We start from the raw sequence: 27,601 nt of genomic DNA on the forward strand, positions 1-27,601 counted from the left end.
TGGAACGAAAGAAAAAAAATGGGGCTACTTTGGAAAACGAGCCCCAACAATCAGACGATGAAAGAAACACCGCGGCGCGCCCGGAACGAACGAAATCACGATCTCTCGAAAGAACTAACAAACCTACGTGACGTACTCCCGTGTACCAGATAACCCTAAGGTTCAGCGGAAAGCCCAAGCATTGACCTTCGCCCGATTCCTGTCACGTCGTCTGGATCTTATCACGGTCGATGGCACCTACCGATGATACTAGCGATATAGCAAATAGGCCTGCAATTTAACACACTCCAACTGAGCAAGTGAGGGCTCGGGGAGGGACCGCTGAACAGGATTACAAAGGCAAGGCCCCAACTGAACAGTGGGGTCCACCCCCGCGGGTTCGCCACTTGAACAGAATTACGGAGGACCTGAAAAGCAGGTCTCTGCCCGAGTACCGAAGTACCAACCGGACAGTATTGCGGATCTCAGGTATCATCAGTGCGATGACAACTCCCGTGATTCGAGGCAAACGACGAGCAGTCGTCGAGTAGTCACGAAGACAGAGGTGTACTTGGGGCGACTTACGAATCCAAAGAGTTGCCCAGTGCACGTTGACCCGCGCGTACCCGGAATACGCGCGAGCGAGTACGTCACGCTACGGTTTGAAAGAACTGAGCGACCGTGAACCGATAAATCGTGGGAACAATTTTTCCAATGTGGTACCCGAGGGCATCACGAGAGACGAGATATTTATTTTTCGTTCCAAGATAGATAAGTATCTTCGTACAGAATGAGCTTACAATGCACATAACATAGGTATTTATCTTAAGATTAATTAAGGCTAAAACGCTCGCATCCCACGGTGTCCCGCGATGTCCCTCGGTGTCCCACGATGTCCCACGGCGCCCCCGCGGGGGGGGGGGTCTTAGTCCGGTCTAGATCACCAAAACTATTTTGGATGATCAAGACCAGACTATATTCAAGTAGTTTTTAGCTTGATATCGTTTCTCAAATAATAATACTAATATTCAAAATAGTACTTGGTGTATTATTATTTGGGAAACGATACCAATTACCGGGACCCACCACGAGGAGGTAACTACGCTCGGGTCCCATTTACATATACAGTTTTTAAGCATTGGAAGCAGAGATGTAAAATTATTTTATAATAAAGCGACATTGTAGCGGCGATATTATTTTGCCCGGAGTTTATTTGTTCTTACATTACTTGCAATCTAACGGTCTTGATACTCCGAGGCAAAACAACAACATGATTTGAAATGTCCTCTGACTTATGTCCAGCTACAGATAAGATGTGGTTGCCTTCGGTTAAATTGCACTCGCTTCCTTGATTCCATGGATATGGTGTTGCTTCCTTACTTTCGAGCAGACATGGAAAATTACATCTTAAGATTACACTCTGTGTTAAGACAGGTTTTATACGAAATAGTGAAATGAGATATTAAATACTGTATTTAAAATTAAAAAATAATGCTATATAGAAATAAAATAGTACTTCAAAAACTTGATAGATTTCGTTAATAAAATGAAACAAAATAAATCATTAATTCACTCACTACGAATTGATGGTATTGATTTAAATCAATAAATGTAGAGCTACAACCGATTAACGGTACAACTGTTATAAATTAAGAGCATAACTACTTTGAATTAATGGGAGAATGTGGTTATAAATTATTGGTATAACTGTTAAGAATTAATGGAGTAATTGTTTTAGATTAATGGCTCAAATGTTTTAAACTAATGGCTCAGATGATATAAATTAATGGTCTAAATGTTATAAATTAATGGCTAAATGTATAAAATAACAGTTTAAAAGTTACACATTAGTGGCCTAGACGTTAAAAATTAATAGCTTAAATGTTATAAATTAATAGCATAAATGTATACAGTAACAGTTTAAATGGTGTAAATTAATGGCCTAGACGTTATAAATTAATAGCTTAAATGTTATAAATTAATAGCATAAATGTATACAATAACAGCTTAAATGTTGTAAATTAATGGCCTAGAAGATATAAATTAATAGCTTAAATGTTATAAATTAATAGTTTAAATGTTGTAAATTAATAGCTTAAATGTTATAAATTAATAGTTTAAAAGTTACAAATTAATGGCTTAAATGTTATAAATTAATAGCTTAAATGTTATAAATTAATAGCATAAATGTATAAAATAACAGTTTAAATGTTGTAAATTAATGGCTTAGATGTTGTAAATTAATAGCTTAAATGATATAAATTAATAGTTTAAATATTGTAAATTAGTAGCTTGGATGTTGTAGATTAATAGCTTAAATGTTATAAATTAATAGCATAAATGTTATAAATTAATAGTTTTGGCGTTATAAATTAATTCCTTAAATGTTATAAATTAATAACTTAAGTGTTGTAAATTAATGGTTTAGACGTTGTAAATTGCTAGTTGCAATGTTGTTATTTGATATTTTTTGTTTTATTTACCTTATATTTAAATTCTTCTTCGATGTTCACTCTCCGGAATTTCAGGCACAAAAGAGCTCGCGCGCGACTTCCGTGTTCCTTATATACCTTGACAAGATGCCGGTTTGTTAATCAAACGGTAACGATATTTTCACATAGCAGGCGACGGTTTTTCCATTATAACAAAATCAAATTGAACGATTTCTTAATTTTTATCGTAAATTGGCATCTTTAAAGATTTAATACGATATCCATTTTTATCATTTTAATAGTTTCTGCAAACTAAGACTGAATTCACACTTCTTTAATACTAGTTTTCGACTATCGATTAGTTTGAACAAAAAGGAGAAAAAAAGCCTAACGGCAGTCGATAACGTTACTGTGAAATTAGTTAAGGTATTAAATAATCAGACGGATAACATTCATATCAAGCGTTATATTGTATTATCGATATTCGTTCATTTACTCGTGCTACTTAAAAACTAAAATGTTCTTTTTTCTTGAATAACACCTACATCACTGTTTGCGATATTTAAAATTCTTATTTAATGCTTATTGAAAAGTCAGGTATCTGTTTAATTCTTCTCAAGTTAAACGAGTAAATTTACTCGTTATAATTGTAACATAAAATGGCTTTATTTCTTCAATACCGCCTGCATCGCTGTACGTGATACAGTTATTAATTATGTAGCGAACAATATGATCTAATTGGCTGTAATCACGGTTAGGTATTTATTATTGATTCCTTGAAGAATGGTGTGATTCTTATAAATTAATGTTTTACATGTTGTCAATTAATGTTCAGTTGCTATAAATTAATAGTTTAATCGTTGCTAATTATTTGCTTAAATGTTATAAATTAATGGCTTGGACGTTATAAATTAATAGCTTAAATGTTAGAAATTGGTAGTTTAAATGTCATAAATTAATAGTTTGAGTGTTATAAATTAATGGCTTAAATGTTACAAATTAATGACCCAGATGATATAGATTAATAGTTTAAATGTTAGAAATTAATGGCTTAAATATTAGAAATTAATAGTTTAAATGTTAGAAATGAATGGCTCAAATGTAAAAAATAACAGTTTAAATGTTGTAAATTAATAGCTTAAATGTTATAAATTAATAGCATAAATGTATAAAATAACAGTTCAAATGTTGTAAATTAATGGCTTAGATGTCGTAAATTAATAGCTTAAATCTTATAAATTAATAGCATAAATGTTATAAATTAATTGCTTAAATGTTATAAATTAATAGTTTATATGTTATAAATTAATAGCATAAATGTTATAAATTAATAGCTTAAGTGTTGTAAATTAATGGTTTAGACGTTATAAATTATTGGTTGCAATGTTGTTATTTGATTCTTTCTTTATTTACCTTATATTTAAATTCTTCCTCGATGTTCACTCTCCGGAATTTCAGGCACAAAAGAGCTCGCGCGCGACTTCCGTGTTCCTTATATACCTTGACAAGATGCCGGTTTGTTAATCAAACGGTAACGATATTTTCACATAGCAGGCGACGGTTTTTCCATTATAACAAAATCAAATTGAACGATTTCTTAATTTTTATCGTAAATTGGCGCCTTTAACGATTTAATACGATATCCATTTTTATCATTTTAATAGTTTCTACAAGCTAAGACTAAATTCATACCTCCTTGATACTAGTTTTCGACTATCAATTGGTTTGGACAAAAAGGAGAAACAAAGCCTAACGGCAATCGATAACGTTACTGTGAAATAAGTTAAGATATTAAATAATCAGACAGATAAAATTCATATTAAGCATTATATTATATTATCGATATTCGTTCATTTACTCGTTCTAATTACAAAATAAAATGTTCCTTTTTCTTGAATAACACCTACTTCACTGTATACGATATTTAAAATTCTTATTTAATACTTACTTAAAAGTCAGGTTCTTTTTTAATTCCTCTCAAGTTAAACGAGTAAATTTTCTCGTTATAGTTGTAACATAAAATGGCTCTTTTTTCTTCAATAGCGCTTGCATCGATGCATGTGATACAGATATTAATTACGTAGCGAATAATATTCTTCGTTAGATCTATCAAAGGATTTATTAGGCTTAAAGAAGTATCAAATTCTATGAAAATTAACTAAATGATTTTATTCGATTAGTATTCGATGTCTATAGTATAGTAATGTCTATCAAATTTAGCAACCTTCTTTCATAATAAATTTTGCTCGGATCAATTATTTTAGAATAAATTGCAGATTATGCTTCTGTATATTATAAAATATTTGCCTATAGCTTTTTTATTTTTCTAATTCATTGATTTTATTATTAGTCTCGTTGATTTTTCCCATGAGTATCTGTTATACGTACATCTCCATTATGCTCAGATTTTTAACATCGTCGGATAACTATCTTTTTCGTAAAATAGTTCGTACAACCGTAAACTCGTACTGTTTTAAAAATCATTAGGTAATTAATCATTACAGGAGTGTGACTTGTCGGGGATTTCATGGGTGTGAATTTTCGCAGAAAGGTATAAAATGATTCGATCCATTGTAGCTGGTTTTTTTTTATTAAAAATTTATTTCATGTTATTCCTGGCAAATCACATGCCGCGATTAATAACTATGATACACGCTCAGTATGGACTCCAGGTTGCTGCGATTAGGCCATCGAGAAATTACACGAGAGACGGAGGAAGAGTAACGATTATCCTCGAATCTGGGGAAAGCCTGACGCATCTTCATCTTCATCTCAAATTGACTAGTTTCCATTCTCATTCTAAGACGAGTATCGCAAAAAGGTTCGAAAAATAATTTTTCGTTGGAAAGTCAGATTTTATTCAATTTTCATTTTTCCAATCTCTACGAAGACTTTCGTTCTTTCAGAATTTTCTTCTTATTTAACGAGTGCCTTGATGAAGGATTTCTACAGTACCAGCTATAATAGAGATAACTCGTTTGAAACAGTATATCGCTTGAAAGCAACACACATTGGGCTTTTGCACGCTTAGATTTGATATGACAGATTTTAGCTTATTTTTTTGTAATATTAAGTTACAGATACTTGGATAGATCTCTTAATCAATCGAAAAGATCTTAACAAAAGGACGATAACAGTTTGTACTTTAATGTCTCAATAAAAGAAATTTTATATTTTAACGTTTCAATATTTTAATGATGCAATAGTATAATATTTTAATAAGAAGGGAGCTGTTTCGACCGTTTGCGGAGAGACACGATCGCGAGATAGCACGACAACGAGAGTCGTAAATTCCCGTTACGATTAAAATAATCGACGCCACGAACTGATCGATCCCCTGATTTCTGACGATAATAGGATAATAGGTGATAATAGGTGTGGTTCAATTGAGGTTATACTGAATTAACAAGTATAAATTAATGTTTATTCCAACAACTTTGTAAAGAAGGTAATTATACTGATGCGTATGTACAAGTTAAGTGAATGATTGAATTAAGGATAGAAACCCGGTAATAATATGTTGTCTATTCTAACAATGAAGAATAAGACGATGCTGTGTCGGAGGAAAGCTGGTGATGGGTGTGTCTAACGCAAGGGGCCGTCGGATTTGTTCATGACAATTTTGGTTAGGAAAGTAAGTAGACAGTAGATGCATTGCTTCTGATTGGATAAAAGAAGGTTGGTGGACTAGGAAGGGTCTTAGCCGCCCTCGATAGAAAGTTGCTAGTGTAAAGTATCATGCGTGAGAAAAACTAACTTTCCTGTAGTAACAATAAACCTTTAGAAAACGTTTGAGTAAAGAGATGTTTGTTCGGTCTGAAGGACCTTAGCTAACAAATTCTAGGCCTCTAGGCCAACCTGGGATGGTCAAGACGGGCAGAAGACCTGCTCTTTCAAACCATCCTGGAGAGCACGATGGCCCTAGCGGTGTATGGTGGAGCCATACAGAGTCCTGGACGCTCCCGACTGGGCCGGAGATACGGATGGCTATCACCTGGACATCAGCGCCGGGAGCATCGTACGTAGCGGTCGAATGGGCAGGAATGGTGGTAGTGGACGTATATGTGTCGTCCAACAGCGGATGGACAGCGTTCGAAGAGTTCTTGGCGACTACCGTTACGATTACGACATATAGTATTACGTTATATTGTGGCGGATCGGTATCAATAGAACGCCGACAGGTCGAGGCATCAACGCGGCGCAACACCTCCCGGGCGATCCGCGGGTACCAACCGCCAACACTAGAGGGCTACGACGACAACGAGTCTGTCTATCTCGTTAACGGTCGTATACACGGACGATTGATACAAATACCGCACCTAGCGAGACTCCCTCTACGTCTAAGGCAGGGACTACCGGGCATAGCCTTACTGACGAGTCCTCCGGTAGTCCCGGGACGAAACGCAAAACTCTCTTTTCATCCGCCACTATATTATACAGGGGGTTGGTAACTGGTGGTAGAAGCGAAAAGGGGGTGATTCTACGCGAAAAAGAAGTCGAAAATGTGGAATAAAAGTTTTTCATTTGAGGCTTTGTTTTTGAGAAAATCGACTTTGAATTTTCGCTCGGTACGCGCGCGGTACGTTATAACGGATCTCACTGTGGATCGTTGTCTCGATGGAAAAATTTGAAAAAAAAAAGTTAAGACAAAAATTTTTATTCTATATTTTTGACTTCTTTTTTCGCGTAGAATCACCCCCTTTCCGCTTGTACCACCAGTTACCAACCACCCTGTAGACTGGACTGCAAGAATCCATTCCTTTGCTATCCGGAAAATTATATTGCCTTACGTATTACCTATTATCATTTTATACTCTCTTTTCCTTCTTTCAACCTTTTCTTACTTCTTTCAACTTTCACGCATCAAACGTCTACAATCCTTTTACATATTTTAGAATTTTCTAACAAAACTAACCAACGTTTTGACAAATTCCCATGCTGAATCAACATCGCTCCACCTTTCACACACTCAAGTTAGGAACGCGTTTATTTTATTTACGCATCCTTGTTACACACCTCGTCTTTTCACCCTATATTTTTACGCTCTTATCATTACCTGTTTTACGCAAAACGTTTCACATTTCCAAACGCTTTTATTTACACATCTAATTTACACATTTACGAGTTACTTCTTTCTACCCTTTCCTCGTTTCATACTTTTTCTCCCACGCTCGCACGCAACCAACGAGATAATACATTTTCTCATTGTCAGCGATTAAACTCTCTTTTCCTTCTTCCTCTTGTTAATCCTCTTGCTGCTCGTTGTTACTCGTCACAGTCCATTTCTCCAGATGCATCGTCCATCCATGCTCGCAGAGCAATTTATACAAAGAAAAACAAACCTATAACGATAATGATAACCTATAACTAGGCATGAGATAATTAGAATTACCCTTCGCATTGTATTTACCACAATTTGCGATCAACGTACCTTTGCGTTAAATTTCCATATACACAAAATATCTTACATAGTTCCGACCAACGAAAAACTCTGCAACAGTGGAACATGCGCTCGTCAGACGACCGAGTCACCGTTATGAACTACGTAGAGTTCGGATCGATCACTTTGTCCAATAAACTATTCTAATACTTTCGAATAAATTCAATATCGTATAAAAGATCCAATCGACGTATTGCCTTTGTTACGACGCTATTGCGTCTATGTCGACTTCTCTGTGTTGCATATAATTTTAATGTCGTCTTACTTAGTTTAGTTAAACTCAACTAATGCATACGCTGCCACAGATGTTACCCAACTGTAAGTAGTATTCACTGCAGTGATACTGGTAACTTATCGCGAATATTTCTCGACGAAATTTATGCGAGTTCGCTCCTTATGTGTGTAGGAAAAAGTTGATTGAAATATTGATTTCTACAACATGTCGAAATATCATCGAAATCGAAGCCTAGTCAGTCTTTCTACAGTTTCGACCGAATCTTCTTTTTAAAACGATCTTAAACTGGATTCTTAAAATGGATTCCGTGGATTTTTCGTTGAGACAACCATTTTCTATGCAAACTTTTGGAAAAAAGATTCAAATTAAAATACTGGGATCAACTACTCCTGATTTGATCATAGCTCGGATAAAGAAGGGAAGCAAAGCTGCCCCATACGCAATGCCTAGGGTTATTGGCATGTTCGAAGACGAGAAAAAATCGTCAAGCCGATTTAATAATTGGAGATTGTTTATGATTACATGATGTACACGTAGCATGCAGTATGCTGTAAAATCCACTAACCGTCGCTACACATATGTATGTACCTCGAGAGGAACAACGCGCGTATACACTTACCTGTACTTACCGAATCTTTGCATTCAAAAATTCAATCACCGCAACGCAACGAGGAAAAAGGAAAAACCAAGAAGGAGAACAAAGTCAAGATAAAGTGCGAGTTTCAATGTGCGTGCACCATATATTACCTTTACCTTTACTTTAATACATAATTGTTTTGTGTTTTACTTTCCATTTCTAATACTGGCGTTGCTGAACATGCCAGTTGTTATCCTGAGTTTTTTTAAAACGTATCCTTATATTTATCGCAGAAATAAAATGAAAGCAATCTCTTTATCTATCAAACCCCTACGATCTTTATTAAATATGCAACTAAAATATATTGCTTTTTAATTTCATTAAAAGTTCATGTAGTTGAAAGCAACACGGTAAAATAACTCATTGCTGTTTGAATAATCTGAAAGTATGTGTTACAATAAAATTATGTATAATCTTACCATCGTATAAAATGAGTCGCGATAGAAAATATTTACCGCGAGAAAAGTTTCCATTGACATGGTCGCTACTTTGAAAGCTGTGATTTTGCTAAATATTAGAGTCCTTGCGAGTAAAAATTTATATAAATTATGACACTTTTTAGGAAATATATACCACATAGCATCGCATCTAGATGAATTAATCATCAATTAACTCTTGAAATATAAGAGTGCAAACGTTTCAGAAAAGTAAAGGAGATATTCTTACGCCGCGTTGTACACCTCTTCGCTGTGATTCAATAATCTTTGCCCAGGAAGGCAGAGGACGAATATGTGAGCAACTTGCGCGAATGTAAATGATCCAAATCGTATCGTATCAGCTGCATTGCCTAGTTTCATTACAGTCTAAAAATCGTAAAGCGTTTATAGATTTGAATTAAAGAAGAATATTCTAATTTATAATTACATAATGTTGTACAAATACTCGCTTCGACTCCTGCAATGCTAAGGCAGACAACGTTAAAGAACAATTGAACGAATATGGATTTGGCGAACAATGATTCGACAAGATTACAGTATCTAAGAAAAATAAAATCCATCTGTCGGTATGACGTGAAAGAAACAAACAGCATGACTGTACACTAGGATGGACCTTACTCAACTTATTTGTCAAAAGTTAATCTTGAGTTCTTTTTTTCAAGACACCCCTTAGAATAGTACCACTAGATGAATATCATACATAATCTATGAAAAATTTAGAATCGAACGGCAAATCGTGTCACGTTGATTTTGAAAATTTGTTTGTTTTTGTGACTCGTTTCTACCGTACCGCGTTGCGGTACATCGTAAGTATGATATGTGTCACGTGTCTCAGATATATCGTTGAATTTATCTTTTTTTTTTTTTCTTTTTACGCAAGCGTTGCCGGCAGTCTTGAAGAAACAACAAGAAATTGAGGAAACAACTAGCCTAAAACCGAATACATTGATGATATTCATTTTTAAATGAATTATAATAGCCGTTTCTTACAGTCTTGCATGCGTACGTTCTGCACGGAGTCGTTAAGCTCGCCCGATCTTCGTGTACAAACAGAAGATAAGCAGCTGGCGGTCGGTAACTAATACCGACCTGTTTTGCTGCGACAGGCGTACGACTGTACTAGGCAGCAATACCGGTGTAGCGGTACCGGCGCCTTTTCTCCAATATCACGAAAGCTAAGCGAGTTCAGCTCTTGTATGTACATATCCAAAAATCATTGAAATCGAAGGGTACTTAGCTTTTCTACAGTTTCACGCAATTTCAAAAAGTACAACTGGTACGCGATATTAGACGAAAAACTAATAGAACTACAAGGAAGCGGAATATTAGAAAAATCAGAGGAGGAGGTATCGAATAGCCGATATAAGGAACAAAATTGAAATCAAAACGTTCCTAGATGATAGAGATAAAGCTTTTGCCCCAAAATACCGTCCGATATATGATATAAATATATATGTATAAAGAGTTTAACAAATTCAAACGGGGAAGAATACTTAAGCCTTGTATTACCAATAATTTACAGGATTAGGACAATTGTTCAAATATGCTTAGCTGGGAGGCATGAATGTAGTATAGTATCAGAAGGGAAGGAAAAGAAATAAAAATAAATGACGCGCAAGTATGCCAGCTGTGTAACATGAGAAGGGAAGAAACCTTGAAATTTGAAACATGAAACCGTTTGAAACATCGCTGTTTCGCGCGATCGTGGCACAACTCGCTTTATTTACGCTTGGTTTAACACTTGACGAATTCGTTCTTACAATGAATTATCATTTACACGACTACTTTGTAGTACAAGAGCGGAACGCGACCATTTTTCTATCAGGTCTCGGAATCAGAAGTGACTCCCCTCGTCCGTTGGCTCTGGTATTTTACACTGCGGCTGTCAATTACTGTGAAATACCCGAGTTCCGCGGTATGGCATCCATATAACGTATCTCGATATGTCCCCGATATCAACGATATGATGTACAGAGGAGAAAAGAGAGAAAGGACTTCCGACAGGTACTAAGCATCGAGAACAAAGAAGAGGCAAAAAGCATTTTTAATTACGTACAATCAACGATAAAGATGAGAAGACCGCACTTGGATCTGTAATAAAGCTTAATATATTAGAAAAGATACTTTTATATACAACCATAAATGTGAATATAGCTGTATATAGTACGTACTGTATGTATATATCATTGTATCGTATACGCTGTACTAGATGTTACATATTAATTATGAAGAGAGAGAGAGAGAGAGAGAGAGAGTTAAAGTAGTATAATAAAATAGCAATATAATATAACTAACTAGGAATAAGAATGCAACAACCCCTCGTTGTATATTAGGCTTTGAGCCTAACGTACAAACAAATAATAATAATAAATATTGTTACAGAGCGTAAGAAGACAAATTCAACGATAAGATGAACATGTATACTTACTATATATACTACGACGTGGAAAAAATAGTCACAAAAATAAAAAAATTGTTTGCAAAATCGATATGGTACCTGGTCGCCTGGTCGATTTAAAATTTTGTACAAATCACTTTTTCATCCAGTAGCAGAAGGATTGTCTCAAAAAACTTTGATAACGGGAGAATCCAAGTCCATCCTACCGTATACTAAGCCTACCGACCTTATTGCATTTTGATATTCTTTTATACAAAGAAACAGTTTCGTACAAATTTTCTTCTCATCTTCCGGCAATAATTCGGTATTTTTGTAGTTTTCGAATAAACGATGATCCTTTAAATTTATCAAACTACTCGCATCCAAAATGTGCACAGTTCTCAATTCGTAACTAGAAAAATTTCTTTTTCACATCAGAATTTTAAACATAATAGAGATATATGTAAACTTTACCTCACAATTGCGAACAAAGCACAGCCATGTTGAGCGTATAGCATGTACGTAGTATCACAAGAAGCAATTAAATTGGCAATCATGGCTATTGTCATGTATGAATGTATGAACAGATAATAAAAATAGTGTTGTGTATCCACGCCATAATCGAGTTCAATCGGAAAGCTTTTCTCTTCAGAATGATTCGAGGGTATAATGAAATCAATTAGCAGCGATATTGCTGGTATCGTTATGTAAGCCACCACTGTTGTGTAAACGTATACTAGGATGGGAATAAGAAAATTTGTTACCCTTTTAAATAACTCTGAAGAAAGTTCGAGATCTCAGACACTTACAGGCATAATAAAGTGTAATTTTTCTTCCTTGTACGTCATAATATCGAAGAATCAGCTTTTCTGGACGATTCGCATAGTAATTATGGTTATTTTTAATGAATAAGAGTACATCCTTCATCTGTTGAAAGAAGAATAGGAGAAACATCATTTAATTAAGAAAGAAAGAAGAAATTAAGAAAGAAAAGTCTTCTACATTCTCTAGAATGTAGGAATTCGCAAATATATTTTCGAAAGTTTTTTTCATCGTCGTGTGTAAATTTTAATTGCAACGATAAACAAGTTGCTTTCATCTTGTGAAAATTATTCCCTATGCAACGATTCAAATAGAACCCGTTAATTAAATTAACAAATCGCGCTCAATCCTTAATAAATATTACTTTGTTAAGCGAAATAAATGCATGTAGTACCTTTTTTGTGTTAAAAATTGCGTTGAGATACATCGACATAGAAAGGAAGAGTGCTATGATCGGTGGCATGCATTCGATGGCTAAACCATAGTTGACACTCCATGCATTGGACAGTCCTCTAATCTGGAAAGATCAATATATACGATATAAAATTACAAAAATATGTAAATAAAAGTGTTTGATTACTCGAGAAAAGTTACAAAATTCTATTCCATGCCAAATTATTACATTCTTCTATAAAACGTGTAAATTCTCATTAACATACGAGTATAAATAATTCACTAAACGCTTGAAATTATCTCTTTGAACTGTCATTCATCGATCGTACAAGATCCACGTATCTTAACTTAGTTAAATGATCATTAGCAAACTGGTTTTATGATCACTTATTCGGGAATTACTGTACTTCAAAGAGAACAATCTCAATTAGATGACCTGCAATAAACTCTCTCCTTGTTTATCATATAATTACAATTGCACAACGTTTATTGTGATGTAAAGAGAAAAGAAGAAAGTATATTATATGAATTATATATATATATATATAATATATATATATATATAATATATATATATATAATATATATATATATATAATATATATATATATAATATATATATATATATATATCATATATTCCGCTATATATTCCAATCAAAAAATCGCATAAAAATAAAATTAATTCACACGTCACACTGTTAGCTTTACACATCAAGAAGATTAAAGACACCGTCCGCACAAAGGGTTTATTTCATTCTAAAATGAAAATCGTTCTACTGCAGGCAATCATTTTCCTATAGGTTGGTTTCAGCGACTCGTTTAATATGATAGCAGTCGGTCGTTTCGCTTATTAAGTACAATGTTCTGCGTATAATGACGAAAAGAAAGAAAGAAGGGACGATGAAACAACAATCTTCTTTAATTAGCTATCATTTTGCGAATATATCTGACATGAAAGGAATAGAAACTGGAGGGAACCTTGTGGGATAGGTAGACGTGAAAATCTTGTCTCTCGCATTTAATGAATACGGAACGATGAACTGTTTCGGCTATTTAAATAATTAACTGGCCCGTTAATAATTTAACAAGCAAATTATCGTCAATTGCCTTCGTGCAAGTTTTATTGATTCGTTTTTACACTAGTCTACGACACACGTTGTATGTAAGTCGGAGCAATGAATGAAATGCGATGATAATCGGCATGGATTTCTTCGAGCAGCCTGCCTTTCGATTGAACAAGCGTCTTTTGTCATTCGTAGGAGTATGGCCATTTCAGAGTACTCTGCCGAAACTGTCAAGGCAAAGTGTTGTTTTAATCCCGATCTTCGTTCTCCTTACGGCCGAGGTAATTGAATAGGAGAGAAACGAATTAATTTTTGTAATTACATATATCATAACTAGATTGATTCTATTAAAACAAAAGTCTGTAATGATATAGGATGAAATTAGAAAAATACACGATAGAATTTTATTATAGTTTCGTCTATGGTTCGATAAATTTGATATATTCCATGCCAAATCATCTTAAAGCACAACTGTTTGAGCCTAATATAAATTTGCACTGTGTGTTTGTGATAGTAAAAAGGAAATCCATTGTTTAAACGATGTAATATTTCCAATTAAATTAGATAAGTACGTAAAAATTTTGTAATAGAATTTAGCTATTATACAATCTGAAATATATCGATAAATATAATACCCTATGTTGTGAACGCAAACAAAAGGAGTTAAGGTGCAAGAACAATACCATATGTGAGGATCACAATGAATTGTCACGTAACAGTGCATCGTTACAGGATTTAAATATTTGTCGGAATCGACATTGTCAGCTTGGTAAGGTCAACGCGAAATTTATTAGCTTATTTGTACAGGGTATATAAATATTGTTGGTAATGATCATCACAGCGTGATTCTATATTTTCGATTCGGTGAATGTTTGACTAAAGAAAAGGTCTTGTCAAAATTGTCCTTGAAAGTCAAGGTCAAAAGGTCAGACATTTTTGCTTGCCTCATATATTCTACTCGTCGCGAAAACCAACTTTGTAACATGAACCACGGACTGCAACTCAACCGTTCTCCTGAAAAGTGATGTCAAAGTTTTGGTAATTATTAAACCGACTGTTCACATGACTAAAGTTTACAAAGAGTTTACATTGAGAAAGTATTATAAATAGCGCGTTAATGACGAAACAGCAGGAAGCTACAAATAAGCTCGTGAAATATGTCGGAATCCAGTGGGGAATAATGGAAGACCACTACGTGCAGAGATGATTCCTAGGTAACGTGATTTTCAACGATTATATCAACAATTTGATAATGAAGAATTAATATTGAAACGCGTCCGATCACATCACCGAGCACTTTTTCACTAATGGGGTTATGCAGAATAGCTTGTCAAGTGCCAATCAATCGTATGACAATGCGAAAAATAATAATAAAATTTGCCACCCTCAAGCACTCCAACCAAATGACTATGCTGCTTGACGAAATCTTTCCCGCTGAATGCTAAATATATTGCAACACTAACCACGCTTTTGGCAACGTTTGTTTTGTTACAGACGAAAGCAACCATCCTCGATCAACGAAATGTCAAGATTTAGGCTCACGGAAATTCCCAAAAATGGTTGAAAGATTTAATCAGGTATGCTTCACCGACAACCTATGGATAGGAGTTATCGTAAATATGTTGCACCTGTTAACTTGTATCCAAGCAACAAAATGAGGCCAATAACGTGGTTTCCAATAATTCTAAGTAATATGAAAGGAACTGCGACGATATATAACATTCTTAAAATTTACACTACTAGGAGTCATTTAACGATACAAACACACTCTATTGTAAGCGGATCCTAGCTTCTAGGACATAACATTAGGCGTTTACGTAACAAAGGCAATATAGACGGATAGGAACGCGATACACAATAATGCACTAGCACAATGTCCTTTTCTTTTTTTTGTCTTTTTTTGTCTCGTGCCGTTGCTTTAATGTTCGATATATAAACAAAAAGACAGTCGCTGGATACCTCGGGAACACCTCGGAAGGACAGGTGTTGCTCGTGGACAATCAATTAAGCGCCTCTGTGATAGGTTACCAATCTTGATATGTATAATCTTACCAATTTTAAATTTTGGATCAAAATTCATAGAATTAATAAATTTTACGTCATTAGGTCAGTGATGAAAGTAAGATGGATAAATGTTATGGATCAGAAATCTATCGTTACGTCGATTCTTATCTACGGTCAATTTGTTCTTCTACTTTTATCATTACTGTAAACGAACGGGCATGTAAAACAGATACGTCGTGTCAGAAATATTATTTACTGTCCGTCAACTAGTAAAACTACTATTAAAATGAAATCTAGGTTTTTTATAACTAAAACATAATCGCGAAGAAATTAAATTTCATATTAAACCTAAGAAAAACTTTTGTGTATTGAGAATATATTAAAATTATTGCATCACTCTCTTGATTCATTACCGTTCGAAAGGACGTTTCGAAAGGGCCGTTTCGTTTCTTCTCTAAAAGTAAATATAGTATACAATTAATTTCTCCTTTTAAGACAACGTAGTTTGATTATTGGGCGATTTTGTTACTTTTATACTTGCCTATCTCGGATAGAAAGGCACGTATGAAGTTTTCTGTAGGACCGTACAATTACATATAGGTTCTTGCAGCGTGAAACCACAGACGAATATTTATTAGTCAACGATGAAATTAAATAGGTTCTTGGATATGTTAGAGTAAAGTTGCTTCCAGCATTTGGCAGATGGGGGGTGGTGGTGGGGGGGGGGCAGTACTAGTCGGGAAACAACCAGAACAATGAGCGTGAGCAACACATAGCGAACACTCTTATTTCCTCTCTGGTTGAAGACGAGAGGCCGTGTTACAGATTGCAGCCACAAGTTATCGCGGTCATGCACGATATTCGACCAGTGATATGTATAGATATTATGAACACGAGACTCCGTGAAACCGCATGAGACAACTTGATCGCGGCCATATTGCAGCTTTAGTACGAAGCACCACTATAGGTTGTCCGGTGTACTTCGCTCTGCTGTACTCCCCATAACTCTCACGGCACTCAACATTTCGCCACTACATGCATACATACATACATACCTTATATATTTATAATCTTGTGTGTTTCTATAAGATTTAATACGGAAACTCTATAATGCTATACGATTTCAAACACGATTCGCACGAATATAAATACGTACCCACATTTTGCAGGTATTATTTTATTTGTAAACAACCTGTTTGTAAAAGTTATTAGTTCCTATTCCCCCAATCAGAACTGTGGTTAACAATAATTCTCCCATTCACGAGTTAGGAGGTTTCTATTTGTATGTAGGTATACTTTTACACGATTGACGTAAAACTGTGTTAATACACAGTTTGTCCTACCTTTCAGTACTACTGACAGTAAAATGCGTGAACGAAGAAGTTTGTCCTGTCCGATATCGAGCTACTTGAAAACAAACTCTCGTTTACCTCGAACGGTGGCGTCAGCAACCCCGACGCCGCCCACGCGCATGCACTACCCTGATCGGGGGTTGAGAATGAGGCGACGAGCAGCAGAGAGGGAGAGAGAAATCGAACGCCAACACCGTTTCTCACAGTTTCCTCTCGTTGTTCGCGCGTGCATCAAAAATATTTTGCGTAATCGCTGCGTGACTCTCAGTGGACGTGGAAACAACGAAGAACAGAACTTGAAATCGGCATTTTCGCTTCAGAATTATCCGAAAGAAAATAATAATTTTATGATAACACCCGCGTCTCTTCTATCGTGATTCTGGTGGACTCGATCGTGGAATGCGAGGGCAGCGACATTATCATCGAGGGCATCGTGAAAGCTAAGGACTCGGTTTGATCATAGCTAGGAAACGCTAAGGAATAACTGCTGATTACTAGTGAAAAGGCATGTAAGTAAAAAAAAGTTTAATATGACACGTTCAGGATGCTCGTATACATGTGAACTGGGTAACCATGGAGTCCACACAGAATCGTACGTGACAATATGGAGGAAAGGCGAGTCGCGTGACGCAAGGACGCTGAAAGACGCGTTTTCGTGCTACTGTTTGGGAAAGGAGCTTGGTGGAATTTCTAAAAGGTGGATTTTACGAAAGGATTTTGTCGGTTGGGAACTATGCAACGTACGAGAGACGAGTGAGTGGTTCGTTGCATGCCCGATTTAACGAAATACAAGATACGATATGTAGAAGCGGTAACAAGAGATAATTTAGATTATGTGAGATAATTTTAGATTACAAGTGTTTAGGAATCGTTGGATTGCGAGATGGGTAGTTAATGTTTATGTTTTTAAGTTAAGATGATTAAATGAACTCACGCTTACGTGGAAAATATCGAATTTGTTTGTAGTTTATTCTACTATATAGAGAATATTTATCATATCAGTAATTAATTGAATAATATTCACGGTTACAGAAAGTAAGTACTAATGTCTTTTTCTCGTGGATATTTATAATTAGTGCCCGTGTAGAATTTTTATTTTGGTTTAACAGTTTACTTATTGCAATAGATAATTTAAGGGACTTGAACATTTTTGTTAAAATTACAGATAATTTTGATAATTATTAGTTACTTTTGTGAATACAGCCACAAAAGCAAAGGTTTCTACAAAGGGAGCATTACAATTTTGCTCGTTTAACTTTTCAGCAAGATAATGTACATAGTATGTAATTTGGAAAAATTAAATTCTAAATATTCGAATATGTTTTTTGCAATTGCTTGACGTACGTACAGTTTACATACGTATAAGAATATGGTGCAATGTATGAATATGAATGCATGTAAACCAGAACGATGTGTGTATGTATGTGCATGCCTGAATATGTGAGAAGCAAAGACGGTTATACATATAGTTATGACACGCGAGGATAACACTTGTATTGCCCTACTTTCGGTCTAATAATTTTTTTCTTTTTTTTTTTTTTTTAATTTATAAATTATTCTACCTAAGCTTGAAAGACAGTATCTCTGGTTTCTCTTCCAAAACCCCATTCTACGTATATATACGGGCTCGTCCGGAATAAAGACATCTACACGACTACACGAGGTAGTGACGAGAAAAAAAGAAATTGACTAACGAAGAAGACAAATGAGGATAGATGAGTCATCTAGAAAAGAAGTTGAGAAAAAGAGTTTGCACTACGGTGCAAACCGTTAGTGGGAAATTATTAATCGGATAATGAAACTATCGTAGAAAGAAACAAAAGATGTACTTGTAAGTTTAATCATTCAATGGCCAATGTCAATGTATGACAGCTGAATGTTGTAAAGTAGGTGTAGAGTTCTCCAAGCCCAATAAATAGGAACAATAAGAATGGAAAGTCAAGATGGTATGTTGGCGATGAGTGTTTTCGGCTCTTTGGCCGAACGTCCGATTACGTAAATTCCGATTTCGTAAGGCCTCTCCTCTCTCGCTTTGCCACATCACATGCTCCTACATCGATATAGTATAGATGCAAGTATTGATATTTAAATGAAATCGTTATGAATCTCCGCGGTGATTCAACAAAAGAATAGAATCTGTGACCTCTGGCTATAGCCAGAAGTGTGTCGTGTGTTATATGATACGATGGTACCGCGAAGTCTGGTATCACATATGTATTATAGTATGAAACCGCATTAAAGTGTCTGATTTTTGAGAAAAATATTTCAAAAAACATATTATAAACATTATATTGTATCAGATACTCAATGTTATGAAAATATATGTATATATAATATGTTAAATCTTGTATACTTTGCAATATTAAAGGAGTAGCTATATATTCTTTTATTTTTTGAATTATCTCGATAATTATGGCTTAGTCGGTAAGGTGGCGATTCTACGTATGTGAATAAATTAATGGGGAAATAAAAAGGTTTTGTTCATTTAGTATAGTATTCGTAATTGAAACGCTTAAAAATTGATATTTTTTAATCGATCAATTTTTTGATAAATCTCTTCAAGATTTAATGATCAACAGTTTCCATTTAAACAAAAATCAACCCTTTTCCTAACAACTGTTTTCATAAAAATGTAGAAACTAGACAATTATTATTTTTAGTGCTTGCTTCAAATCCATTTCCAAACACTAATTTTGCTGCTCACAAACGATGTTGAAATAAATAGAAGGAACGACAATTTTTACAATCCTTGTTTAACCAACTAACTTTACACACCATTCGGTTCATCAGGCTACAAATAATCTAATTCGGATGAAATAACAATTTTTATCATCCCTGTATATTTCACCATCAATCCAACCCGTTTATCCACCTCCATCCTCCTGCTATCAGTGGAACAACGTCTAAATGGTTCCATAGTATACGAAGGGCTTGCATTATATTCAAAATCCTCGTCAATTATTCAAACGAAGAAAGCTTGTTATATTATAGGCAGACAAATTGTTTCATTCTCATTGAAAAAACTTGCGGTTTGTCTTGCGCCGCCTTTTTCACGTGCTTATCCAATCATTCCAGCTGTTGAGCGAACACTTCTCTGATATCCATGCCACGATTGCAGCACGTGGCCTTAAGCGAAACTCACTACCAGGAAGGGTAGAAAGGACACGGTCGATCGATGCGTTCCTGTATCTACGATGTACATAATGTATAGCACGCAACCCAAGCGGAGACAGTTAAAAGTTAAAGGGCTTGCAGTAGAAAACGAGATAGGGTTAGTAGAGAGGAGAGAGGAAGGTATACGAATCTTCTTTTTCTCGGAAAAATAGTCCGGTGGTTCGTAGTTCACAGTGCATATGCAATATGCGGCGCTTATTCTCTTTCATCGAGGACTCTCTTTTCTTCTCATTATCCAACGAACATCCGAGCCTTACGTAAAACGAATAATTGTTACACTATTACACTATGTAATATAGATTATTTGAATTATAAAATACAGTATGCTAGAGAAAATGTAAAAACATTGTTTTTCGCAAATTTACACTAATTCTAAGGCAAAGTTTTATAAAGCTCAGTTTGTCAATTTCGTTCCAATTAAGAAAACCGAAGGCAATATCTCTTTTTATTTTCGCTTAAACGTTAACTAACCTATTGATAATAGATTTTATTCGACCAGACGACGCATGTTCATTCTACCTTGTACTGATTGTATACTGTAATCTTCCAAAAAATGATGGTAATTATCGTAATAGATATTGTAATGAAACTCTCAATGGTTTTCGAAAATCTTTTCCTTAATATTTAATTGGCGTATTTTACTATTATTATTATCAAATTGGCAGAATTACGTACTATTATTAGTACGCTGAGTGATTTTTATTTTTACTTTCTTCCTTTTAATTAAATTCGTCGATATTTCCAAAAATTTAAGACTTAGTAAGTAATTGCTAGATGTCTGTCAGTTATCTTTCAATTATTATTAATGGAAAATTAGTAAAATTACTAGTACTGTGATTAGTATTCGGTGAGATTCCTATTTTCTATCTAGTACCTTGCGTTTTCTCCCTTGAGAAAATACGTCGTTATCATAAAGAAAAATATATAGACATAGCTGAAATAGATATGAATCGCTTTAATTACAGGATAGGCTACTTTGCACGAGATTCGAGTAAGGACAGTTCAAGAAATTCTCTGTGAATTGTTCCGTTAATTACCTGTTTGAAGTGCTTTGAGAATTGAGGTAAACGGATGAGAAAACAGAAGCCATAAGAAATAAGTAGGCGTGGAATAACAGAAATAAAATACAAGGCTAGTAAAACCCATGCATACTTGCGTAAGGTTGGTTACAGGCCTTTTACAAACGATAAACACTGCAGAAAGCAAAATTGCTTGGTATACATTGACGAGATCGTGGAATATCGTAGAAAAGCAAGATTTATTTATGTAAATCTTGCTTTTGAAAATATGTAAATCTTTTATTTATTTATGTTGTTTATGTTGTTTATATGTATTCATTCGTATGTAAGCCTTTTCAAGTCTTCTATCGATGTAAAAGTATTAAAGGTCTTTAAGATAAAATAAAAGAAATAGAAAATAATTGAAATAAAAGTTTACGCTATAATTCTGCTCTTTCTGTTTATTTTACTGCTGCTTCAACTGAGATATTCGATATTTATTGCTAATAAGGAGAAGACGTTTTAGAAAAATTATGAAAATTGTTTCTATCGCGATATTTAGAAATACATATGTATACATGTACATAGTCCGTAAATGTAAACTCAAGGATATCGGATTTTCTTACGTTTCATTCATTAACTTGTTGAAAATATAAAAAAGAAAGGCAACAGATAAAGAATTAAAATATTTTAGTGTACCTTGTAGGCAAGTTTAACATTGAAATGATACAATAAAAATATGTTGCAGAATATATTACAGAATATATTACAGAATATATTGTAGAATTAATGAAATAGTGTACATTGCAAGCATTCCGTATACATAAAGTGTTTCAAGATAAAATTCCAACAAAAAGATTTTAATCATAGAGTACTAAATGAAATATGTAACGCTTAAATCAAATAACTTTCTGTGTAACTAAAGACTGGGAACTTGTGCAAAACCAAAAGGTCAGGAAAATAATACTTTGTTAAAAACAAAGTTTATTTGATAAAAGAACAATTTCAGTGACATTTAAAAACGCGTACTTGTCAAAATATCAAAGAAATAAACATATGACAAACATTTTCACTCAAACAGACAACGTGATATTCGTTATCTGCACTAAAACGATCTTTTTAATTATACCAAAATCATTCGCTTTTAAACACCATATTTTAAAACCATGCGATTGAAATCAGGTTCTCGGAGAAACCCGAGCAAATGCATCTCTCGAGCCGAAAGCGTGATGGAAGCAACGATCGATTAAACGTTTCCCACTATGCCTGCCAAACCTTTCAAAAATATTCCTTTCGAAAGTACAATCTAACCAAATATAAAGGATATCCTCGTGTAATGTAAATTTCTGCGATACTAGTAAAACTTTGGAAAAAAACAGCAACTTTTAACTAGTCGAGAAAGCACAGAAAGAGAAAGAGAAAGGGAGTGAGGAAAGGGGGGGAGAGAGAGAGAGAGAGAGAGAGATTGACGGAGAATGATGAGGGAGAGAGGGAGGGAGAGAGAGAGATAGAAAGAGGGAGAGAAAGACGGAGCAGGAGGAAGAAGGTAGGGATATAGTGGGCGAAAAAGAGACAAGGTAGAATAGCGACGAGAGTGGTAGGAGAGTGAAAGGAGAGCAAACGAGGGTGTTGGTTGCGAGTCGATAAACCACGGGAAACGCGAGCACCCTTGCGCACGACTTCAACATGGCGGTCGGTAAGTCCCATTCCTCCTTTCCTTAGAACCCTCGGACTGGTAGAGAGGAAAGAGAAGAGTTATTGGTCATTTTACAATAGGTTCGATCCAGCGTTTTTCTTCTTTCGCTCCGACAGTGAAATGAAATGATTCCGTGGGATTGATGGATATCGCGACCATGTGCGTGCGTGCGTGCACGCGTGCGTGTGTGTGTGTGCTTTATCGTGTTTTATCGTGTTTTATCGTGCAAAAGCAGAAAGAATCCTTTCGATCCACCTGATTAACCAACCAGTCTCTCTTGGAACTGTGTTTTCAGACGAGGATTCGATATGCGGCTCAAGGAGGCTGTCGTCTCGATACCGCTGCATCCTGGAGGATTGAACAACAAGTAAGTGCAACTGCAAATTCGTTGAGTCAAAACCGGGTTAGTCGATGTTCGTGATCCGTCTTCACCGTTCCGTAATCGCACAATTTCGTTTCATCACCGTGGTCGTCATCGTGATCCTCGTTGTAATCGTGATCGTGATCGTGATCGTGATCGTTGTTGCACCGTGGTCGCTTTGGTTCGAAACGAGCTTTTTCACGAAAAAGGTTAAACAGTGGTTTAAAGGTTTCCGTGAACAGTGACAGTATTTCGTACGACAAAAAGTTTTCTTTCAGTCGTTCTAATTGGAAATTTCTAAACGAATAATAAGGCTTCTTTGCCATCTTTCCCCGCTAACTAGATCGAAATTTCTATCTTGTTATCTTTTTTATCGATTTCTTTTAGGTTGACTATATTTTTATTTGTTCGATCAAAGATACGAACTTTGTTGTAAGTGAAAAATTTAGGGGGTGTTCGTTATTACGTTTCGGGCTGGTTTTAATTTTGTTGCGTCAACATTTTTAATGTTGTTGCGCTTAATTTGAAATTGTCATTTAGCATCGTTTAATCATCGCTGTGATAATTCCCATGAAATTAATTATTTTGCATTTTTGTTCTTCGATGAATATTATTACGAGGGTAAAGTGAAACATTAAGAGATTCACGTGAATAGCATCGTCATGAACTTGAGTGCAATATTTATTTCAATATCGATTAATCACGTTTCACTTAATACTGCATCCCTTTTCTTTATTTATTATCGTTAAGTAGAGTAGCTGATAATTCTTTGTAGAATTAGTAATTAGCTCACAGCTTAACGGCGTAGCTTTCACTGATCTAGCAACGAGTAGCTTTAAATGTTACTTAACTAGTCTAAATCGTAGAATATTTATTCCGTGCCTTATTATTAGCAATGCCAAGGCATTTAACTGAAAAGGAAAAACCATAAGGTTAGTGTTGACTCTAAACGGTTCCCTTTTCATAGAGTTTACCGTATACATATAATATACATATACTCGTTTGTATTCATTCTTATTATTTCTCTCTTGTTATCTCCATTTTATTCACGCATTCCAAATATTCGTGCTTCTTACGATGTCGATGAGAAAGTAGAACGAGATTAAAGTAATTATGTACCTCGTTTAGATTCTAATTTATCGATGTTGTCATTTATAAATATTTCAACCTTTTCCAAATGCATCAAACACATATACACATACAGGCACGCGCACGCGCACTCTATACTATACATACTGACATCACTATACATACAGACCACAATAAATGATTGTGCCGCATGTGTTTTGTAACCTATCGCCCCTCCCCTCTCCCGCCCCAAGACACGAGTTTTTGGAGAAAACAGTTTTACAGTTACACGTGCCTTGTTAGCGAATACAAAGTTTTTTTTGATCGTTCAATGATTTTTATAATTCTCTCCTGTAAATATCCTTAGACGTAAGGATCGTACATATCCTTAGCAAGCGATTACGCGAAATTAATAGTAATTTTCTTTTCTTTAGTATGGTGTGTTGCCTTTATTAGATAGAGTTACGTTATCCTTTTTAATATTCGAAAACGTGGCCGCCGTGTGTACGTGATTATGAGAGACCGGACAGAAAATAGTCTATTCGTGTTCTAACGACGAATGGTCGAACCATCGCATACATCTATCTCTGTCTTTACGATCCCATGGCAATGAAATTGCACAGTAACGCACTAATCACTTTCCTCGGTTGATTCAAAGATTCGACGAAAACTAGCTTGACCGATGCCCTTCTGCGTTGCCTAACGTTCGAAACTCAATTTAACGACCACCTACTGTTTGATCTGAGAGAAAAAATTCGTCCTTTTGCACTGGTATTGCGGATACATATTTTGTACATACTTTCTCCAATCAATGAATTAATCTCTTTCATAGAAATCTGTTCCTCTTAATAAAAGAGGGAAGAAAGATGAATGTTGCTGGTTAATTTCTGACATTATTAAGAAAGTAAGTTGAAATAGAATTGAGAATTAATATTTGATTGATTTTTGAACAAAATTTGTTGACTTGTCTATATAGGGAAATTGACAGTGATGTCGATAACATAAAAGAAAGAAAGAAAAAGTAGTGGGACGAAGAAAATGAAATACCAAAAGGAAGTGAAAATACACTATATATGTCATTTACAGGAAGTATAAACAGTTTTTTCGTATGCTTTGAGAATAAGTAATTCGCGCAATTTTTTAAACAAAGTGAGAAAATAAAAATTCAGTACATTTTAATCAATATCCGTTAATAAGGTATATATGATATTTAATAATAAAAAGCAACAGTTAGTTAACAGTAAGTTTTATTTTAAACCATTTTTTAAACTAGATACAGTTTGGCAAATAATTGCGCGCGTACTTCCAAACGGGACGCTGTATATATATGTACAATATACACACATATAAATGAAACTGCAAAAAAGTTACTTCATCTCTGATTTCAATGATTTTTCGACACGTCAAAACACGTTGAAATCTTGAACAATCTTTTCCTGTTAAACGTATAACCGGTGATCCCGCTTTGTTTTCACGAAACATATTCGCATAAATCTGTCAATACCACTACCTACTGATATGTATCCTGCTTAAATCCAACTCAAATCTAGCACTTATCTTTTGTTTATTTTGCAATACATATACACAGGCGGGAGCGCGCACGTTAGTTCCTTTAAGCCGGCCACCGCTTACGTCAAGCGATAACAATTATTCTGTTGTTTCGTAAAATAATATCGATTGATCGAGTGATGTGTAAGCTTTTATCAAGTTTTACCAAAAATATTTTAATTATTCTAATTATAATGTAATTAAAATACAAAACGCGTTCGAAGAAAAAGCAACGATAATCGCGCGTCGAGGTCCAAGAGAGTCAGTAAATAAAGTATTGCGCGATAAAGCTGAATTAGTTGCTCGTAATCGCAAATTTGATTATTCGCAAAATTAGAGCGACATGAAATAGCAGAGTGTAGCTCGTGCCACCTTGCAGACATCTTACATGGGTGTGCTGCCTCTATATTTGCATCGTTATAGATCGTACGGGCCACGGCTAACGGAACGTATCGATCCATTTGGACTTATTTCTCTGTCTCACTCGCAGTCAGTTACGTAGGAGCGACCAGAGCCAGCCGATCGTCGAGGAGATCGGAAATCGTAACGGAACTTCGTCGACGACCGTAGATACGGTCGCCAGGAGCCACCAAATCAACACCGAATTCGTTGTGGAAGTTGCGCAGGATTTTCGCGTCGCCGAAGACACGACCACGTGGTCCTCGTTTGCCATCACCCGCGAAAACGTGCAAACCAATAGCTCGAACAACGAAACCAGCAACTTGAACAACAACCTGACAGTTCCGAGAATCTGTAGGAACAGTTCCGTGGAGAGTTTGGCCGACTACGAAGGTAATCATTGTTTTTTGAAATAAGAAAAATTTTATAAATGGTTTGTGTAGTTTAGATAGTTCGATCAAAGTAGAAGACGAACGGAATGTTTTTGACACGCGGACGATGTATCTTGCAGAATGACAAGTACATAACTCGTTGATCCATTGCGTTCTGTCATCTTCCTTGCAAAACTTTAATGTCGTATTATTCTACAGATACACAATGGACTTGATTTAATGGACGAAATTTGAGTAGCAAAGACGATTTAGGTAAAAGATTCTATTGGAAGATGACTATGAGCGCTGTAAAAATGCAGATTTTTTTATGATTCCGAAAAAAGAGATTGCGATGAATTTCATTCAGTTTCTGCGATCGTCATCCTGGCTGAATGCTTTGTGACTGAAGATTAGGTTTCTGTCGAAAATGCTGGTTATGGTAGAAATTTGTGGGAAGAGATTAATAATGAACTGTTTTTATAAAATACGAGGAACAATTCATCGTCGAATCTCGAGAATCATCCAAAGAACAATGATTTAATATACGGAAAGGCGTTGCGCTAGAAAATTATGTGATTTTTACCGTCGATATGAGTCGAAACCAGTCTTTTCAAAATAGAAGTATTCAAATAAGTTGGAATGTTAATTAATGCGTGACTGTTACATGATATTGATAAAGTGGAATTCTCATCGTATTATCATCAACTTGTATTCTTTATTGTCTATACCAGCGAGATATGACAGACATATATAGATTGACTAATTACATCTTTTTGAAAATAGTATTAAAAATGGGATGAAGTTGGAAACCA

The 27,601-nt window shown here is 35.2% G+C and overlaps 2 protein-coding genes across 9 annotated transcripts in view; one reads left to right on the top strand and one right to left on the bottom strand.

Annotated features, from left to right (window-relative positions):
- Nucleotides 1–8,811: 8,811 nt before the first annotated feature.
- LOC117210903 (odorant receptor 13a-like) lies at nucleotides 8,812–17,235 on the bottom strand. Its single transcript, XM_033454336.1, has 9 exons — nucleotides 17,166–17,235; nucleotides 12,754–12,876; nucleotides 12,347–12,464; nucleotides 12,012–12,273; nucleotides 11,785–11,949; nucleotides 9,610–9,700; nucleotides 9,390–9,526; nucleotides 9,179–9,311; nucleotides 8,812–9,102 (listed from the first exon to the last, which is right to left on the bottom strand). The coding sequence occupies exons 2-9, from the start codon at nucleotides 12,820–12,822 to the stop codon at nucleotides 9,052–9,054; spliced, it is 1,026 nt and encodes a 341-aa protein (XP_033310227.1). The 5' UTR covers nucleotides 12,823–12,876; nucleotides 17,166–17,235; the 3' UTR covers nucleotides 8,812–9,051.
- A 100-nt stretch (nucleotides 17,236–17,335) lies between these two features.
- The window catches only part of LOC117210900, a 31,555-nt gene continuing 21,289 nt past the window's right edge, over nucleotides 17,336–27,601 (top strand). For 2 of the 8 annotated variants that reach the window (XM_033454325.1, XM_033454326.1), the window contains exons 1-4: nucleotides 17,336–17,683; nucleotides 17,763–17,927; nucleotides 23,338–23,409; nucleotides 26,510–26,811. In XM_033454325.1, the coding sequence (XP_033310216.1) occupies nucleotides 17,908–17,927; nucleotides 23,338–23,409; nucleotides 26,510–26,811 (394 nt within the window). In that variant the 5' untranslated portion in view covers nucleotides 17,336–17,683; nucleotides 17,763–17,907. Of the gene's footprint in view, nucleotides 17,684–17,762; nucleotides 17,928–22,923; nucleotides 23,043–23,100; nucleotides 23,123–23,323; nucleotides 23,410–26,509; nucleotides 26,812–27,601 lie in introns of those variants that run through there. The other 6 variants (XM_033454332.1, XM_033454333.1, XM_033454330.1 and 3 more) reach the window with 5 other exon arrangements.

Source organism: Bombus bifarius, unplaced genomic scaffold (genome assembly GCF_011952205.1).
Source record: "Bombus bifarius isolate JDL3187 unplaced genomic scaffold, Bbif_JDL3187 scf7180000008213, whole genome shotgun sequence".
In the NCBI taxonomy this organism is placed as follows: Eukaryota; Metazoa; Arthropoda; class Insecta; order Hymenoptera; family Apidae; genus Bombus; species Bombus bifarius.

What these genes read in the sequence shown, in the direction of transcription:
- LOC117210903 (XM_033454336.1), bottom strand. Translation starts at nt 12,822, where the DNA reads ATGCCACCGATCATAGCACTCTTCCTTTCTATGTCGATGTATCTCAAC. An exon ending in CAATTTTTAACACAAAAAAG is followed by an intron (nt 12,465 to 12,753) that starts GTACTACATGCA and finishes TTCTTTCAACAG; the next exon opens with ATGAAGGATGTACTCTTATT. An exon ending in TTAGCATTGCAGGAGTCGAA is followed by an intron (nt 9,527 to 9,609) that starts GCGAGTATTTGT and finishes TACGATTTTTAG; the next exon opens with ACTGTAATGAAACTAGGCAA.